This window comes from Limulus polyphemus, unplaced genomic scaffold (genome assembly GCF_000517525.1).
Source record: "Limulus polyphemus unplaced genomic scaffold, Limulus_polyphemus-2.1.2 Scaffold1724, whole genome shotgun sequence".
NCBI classification, from domain to species: Eukaryota; Metazoa; Arthropoda; class Merostomata; order Xiphosura; family Limulidae; genus Limulus; species Limulus polyphemus.
Window position 1 is genome coordinate 17,338 of NW_013667334.1, and position 5,363 is coordinate 22,700.

A 5,363-nucleotide genomic window follows, 5' to 3' on the forward strand; every position below is an offset into this window, starting at 1 on the left:
AACGAACGACACACGCGCTCGACCCAACTGTCCGTCTCTATCTCTGTCTGCAATTCAACTGCATTCCATTGTTGGCGCACTTATATACAAGAATAGAAGGCGCCTAGCAAATACTGGATTATTCGTGATGTTTCCCGATCTTTCTAGAACGCATTACGTGTTACCAGCGTCACGTGACTTCCGCTGTCGTAACAATATAAAATGACATACGCGATTATTGAATAAGACTATTCATGCGCCTCTCTATTACAAGAGTAACAGTTGAGAAAAAACAATCTTCTGTTGTGATATTAAGGTGCTGACGACGTCCCAGCTGAGAAACACTTTTCTCTTTTATTGCTAATATATACACTGAAGCAATATTTTTCGTTAGCAAGTTGAATTCTCAACTCGAAAAATCGTTTTAAGTATTCATGAAAGCATAAAATAGCCTCAAATCCACTAATATTTTTGTTCTCCATCTTCAGGTGTAAATATCTCTTTAATGAATGGTTTCTCGCAGTTGGAGATGCTTTTCATTATGTACGGTTAAAAAAAAAAGATATGTTTTGCTGAAACATTTATCATTATCATGGTAAAAACAAAAGTTTATCTGTCATGTTCAAGCATTAAATGTATGTGTATTTACCATTATCATGGTAAAAACAAACGTTTATCTGTCATGTTCAAGCATTAAGTGTGCTCCCCAGTGGCACAGCGGTATGTCTGCGGACTTGCAACGCTAGAAAACGGGTTTCGATACCCGTTGTGGGCAGAGCACAGATAGCCCTTGTGCAGCTTTGTGCATAATTAAAAACAAAAAAATTGTAAAAACAAAAGTTTACCTGTCATGTTCAAGCATTAAGTGTGCCCCCCAGTGGCACAGCGGTATGTCTGCGGACTTACAACGCTAGAAACCGGGTTTCAGTACCCGCTGTGGGTAGAGCACAGATAGCCCTTATGCAGCTTTGTGCATAATTAAAACCAAACAACAAGCATTAAATGTATGTGTATTTCTCTTCTGCATACACATGCTTTCTTAAATGCTAACTATGATATTTAGGATCTCCGAAGACGAGTCGTGATTAATTGTTTAGTTTTTTATGACTCCATGATTAAGTTTTAGATCTCATAGATACATTGTATGTAAAAATATATGTTAATCTTAACACGTTAATAGCCCTTCGATAACCACAGCTACAAGAAGCGATGCTGGTGTAACTCTCATTAAGCATACTCCCCCTTTTAAGTATAATGCACATAGTTCTATAGTCTGGAATAGAAAGTAGAGTATACATGTTAGTCTGGAATAGAAAGTAGAGTATACATGTTAGTCTGGAATAGAAAGTAGAGTATACATGTTAGTCTGGAATAGAAAGTAGAGTATACATGTTAGTCTGGAATAGAAAGTAGAGTATACATGTATATATAAATTACTTTCGTTAAAGAAATGGAAAAGTATATTATGTTCATCAAATAAAATGTTACATTCGAAGACATTTGAAAGCCGAGACTAAAATTCAAAATATCAAAGTGTTTGAACTGTTTTCTTTAGTAATTTAGTACATACTCGAAACGCATGAGGACTGGTTAAGTTGAGAATATTTATGTTAGTTATTACTGCTTAGCTTTTGAATCGCCCGAAAATGGAGAGAGGATTAAAAACATCACATGCCTGTTAATAAATGTGTTGAATACATTCCGGTTCTTCGCAGCCTCATCAGTTTGAATTATTATTCTGCACTTTTGTGTAATTTCCGCTTCCTTTTCATTGTTGCATGCCCGACGTATATCATTTATTTTCGTTTCGACAGGTGTTTTAGGTTGTATTTGCCCTCATGTTTGGTACATGTTTGGTCAAATTGGAACACCATACGCATATATCCACTCAATCAACCAATAACAAACGTTATAGGCTACATGTACTGTTAACATCTTATACGTCGGTGTGTTTGATAGTTAATAAAATAGAGAAAAACTACGAACGTAAATATATATAGTACAACCGGGCGTTAGTGCATGTATACTTGGATAAAACAGGAGAGCAAAACCTAAGCACTTAAATACCTGGTAAGATTAAAAATGAATCATAAAATTACATCACTATTTATAGTCCTTTTTTTATTCTAATATAATTAAGCTATTTTGTCGCGTAGGAATCAGAAATGCTACCAAAAATATATTTTTAAAGTAAATATTTTTACGCTAAACGTATTTTTGTGTGATGTGATCCTTTATTTGTCATTTCTGTTCATCGAAATCTCTTCGGCCACTTATTAAAAATGTGAGTTAAATTCAAGTTTCAAAGAATTACTTGATTAAAAAAATCCTAAGTTTATGTACTTCTAATCATTACCAGATTTTTCACAATTTTTAACTTGTAAAAAAATCCTGGACATTTTTCGAAAATGTTTTGGTGAATCCAAAATATTAAATATCGTTTCTCTTAATACCATTCAACGCTATTTCCAACAACAGTTTGATTTTTTTAAAGTTCTCATCAGACCAGATTTTGATGTTTATTTTCCTAAAACTAATAAAATGATGAATTTTTCACTTTTTTCTGAACTGATCTGGTTAAGTTACGGCTTTGGTTATGGATAGGTAATCTTTCTTTCATATGGACAATATCACTCGCCTAAGGCATGCTCCAATATACTAATTATTCAATGTATCTAAATTTGCATGTTTGTTCACGCTCGTTTGAGGGTTTATAAAGCTAAAAACTGGGATTCGATCTCTGCGCAGATACCTTATTATGCAACTTTGCACGAAAAACAAATCTTTACCCCAAAAATACTATTTTTTTTATAAACATATCTCGCCTAATGGCTTTTTCAGGAACTTGATACATTGATAGTTTTATAACTTTATCGTATGCTTAAAAATGCTTTGTATGTTCAAACGCAGATACGCATATACCCTCTTTCATAAAGTGTGCGTGCACATAAAATTATTTTTTATTTAACCAGGATGTCGTTGAAAATTTTGTTTGGATATGAAGACAGGATCATTCAGCTGAAAATATCAAAATTAGTTTAATAATTTACTTTTCTTTATTATAAGAAAATTTTTTATTGGATCCACTACGAGATGGCTGCAAATTAATGTGAATGTAAATTAATGTAAATTTAAGGATACCAGTATCACGTGGTCGTTCGTTCAAATAATTTGAAGATTTTGTTTAATAAAGCCAGTGACGAACTAAAACTTTGCTTGTAATATATATACAAGCAACAACATAACATGCTTTAGTAAGCTGCGATCGCTATTTATCTATGTTATAAACAAATGTAAAAAATGGATTTTATAAATTGCTAGATAAGTATTACGTAAATCCATATTATTCAAAAAACTCTTTATACCAGTGCTTCTCAAACTGGCGTGACACGATATTGGAAAGGGGTGAGTGTGAGAAGCTTTAGGAAAATGTTTCGTCTTTCTTTTGTTCTTTTTTAAGCTAAGTTTATTGTTGTCATCATTGGCTATGTGTATGTATGTATGTGTGTGTGTGTGTGTTTAAGTGAGTTTAACATGTTTTTTCTTGTTTTTTAGGGGGGGGGATAAAAAGTATTACAGAGAAGAAACGGTTGACGGTACCGAAAAAGTTTTTCATTTATACGCTGAATATACGATAACCTAACCATTCTTTAAATGTTTTACAGCTGAAAAATGTGTGTATTTTTCAATACATCTAAAATGCGGCTATTTTTTGTCATATGTGGAATTAGCAGTTTTGTGTTTCTGTGGATATTTCACTTCTTCAAATTTTCGTCTAGTTTTGTGGAACTGAAATTCAATCGAGTTTTTGAAGACTCGAATTTTGTTCATGCTGTTCAGCTTGAAGCTAGACAGTTTTTCTCCAAAAACGTTCAACATCATGACGCGGAAAAGTACGCTGTTTGTCCAACTGTTTCGACTGAAATTGAAGTTGTGATGCAATCCCTTAGAGTTATAATTCCTGAAGTAAACTTGAAAAAGGGAAATGATTATAAAACTATATTTCTCTGGACAAAATATTTCAATTCCAATTACAGTGAAGACTTCTACTTTTTTCATCCTGGTAACGAAACATTCGTTCGCTATGGCTGTAATAACTTGTGTGAAGTGACTCGGGATCAAAGGCTGATTTCATCTGTTGATGCTGTATTGTTTCATGCTCGGGATTTGAACGTGAGAGTACTACCTAAAATTAGAAAACCACATCAAAGATGGATTTTGTATGGACTAGAATCGCCCAGCTTTACCAATCTTCCATGGAAGAGTATTAATGGGTTATTTAACTGGACAATGACGTATAGAGAAGACTCGGATATTCAAGCGAAGTATGGTTATACATGCAAAAAATCACACTTGGAAAAAAATGAAATTCGAGATTATTTGAAAGTAAAATCTAGAGAAGTTGTTTGGTTTGTTAGTAACTGTCACACGCCAAGCAAAAGAGAAAAATATGTTCGTGAATTAGCAAAATTTATTTCGGTGGACATTTATGGAAAATGTGGACAAAAAAAATGTGTACCAGCTCAGTCATCTAACTGCTACAAAAACACCTTAAATAAATATAAGTTTTATTTGTCGTTTGAGAATTCCATGTGTAAAGATTACGTAACCGAAAAATTCTTCAATATTTTGAATTACGATATAATTCCGATAACATTCGGTGGAGCAAAGTACGAAAATATCATTCCTGCTAATTCATTCATCAATGCGTTAAATTTTCCAGACCCCAGAGATCTCGCGAAGTTATTGAAGGAGACTGGTTCTAATGGAACTCTGTATAACGAATTCTTTCGGTGGAAAACGAATTATAAAGTGTATTTACACCGTTGGATGTGTGAACTGTGTGATAAACTTCACGAAGATACGATGCCTACTGTCCGATATAACCTCGAAGAATGGTTTGTGAAAGAAGCTAAATGTTTAATATGGAATTCCACGATAAAGAAGTTTTTGCCTTAAGTGTTTCGAATTTCTACTTTCAAAAATTGTATTAATTTATCTACTTTGTAAGACGTGAGAATTTCTACATAAAATGCATTGAACTTGAATCGTATTTGTTACCATTTTCTGTACTGTATATTGTTGTAAATGTAGTTTGTTTTATTTGGTGGAACAAAAAAGTAAATTAGATTTGATCGATGGCAGATTCACATAAGTTGGATTTGTTTACTGTAACAAATTATATGTGAACCTTTTGAAATATGTTGCACAACTGTTAATTTATATATTTTATACATATATATATGTGTGTGTGTGTGTGTGTGTGTGTGGCTGTGTATATAAACAAAGCTTTATTGTCCGACATCTGCCAAATCTGAAGTGTATCAAATAGGCGAAAATACCGTTTACGAAAGCATTTCAATTACGATATTTTACAGGAAAAG

General features: G+C 33.1%; 1 protein-coding gene across 1 annotated transcript; it reads left to right on the top strand.

The window, feature by feature from the left end:
- Positions 1-3,678: 3,678 nt before the first annotated feature.
- LOC106464710 (alpha-(1,3)-fucosyltransferase 9-like) lies at positions 3,679-4,938 on the top strand. The gene has a single exon (XM_013924866.1). The coding sequence runs from the start codon at positions 3,679-3,681 to the stop codon at positions 4,936-4,938; it is 1,260 nt and encodes a 419-aa protein (XP_013780320.1).
- The last annotated feature ends 425 nt before the right edge of the window (positions 4,939-5,363 follow it).

Excerpts from the sequence above, each read along its gene's own strand:
- LOC106464710 (XM_013924866.1), top strand. The coding sequence starts at position 3,679 with ATGCGGCTATTTTTTGTCATATGTGGAATTAGCAGTTTTGTGTTTCTG.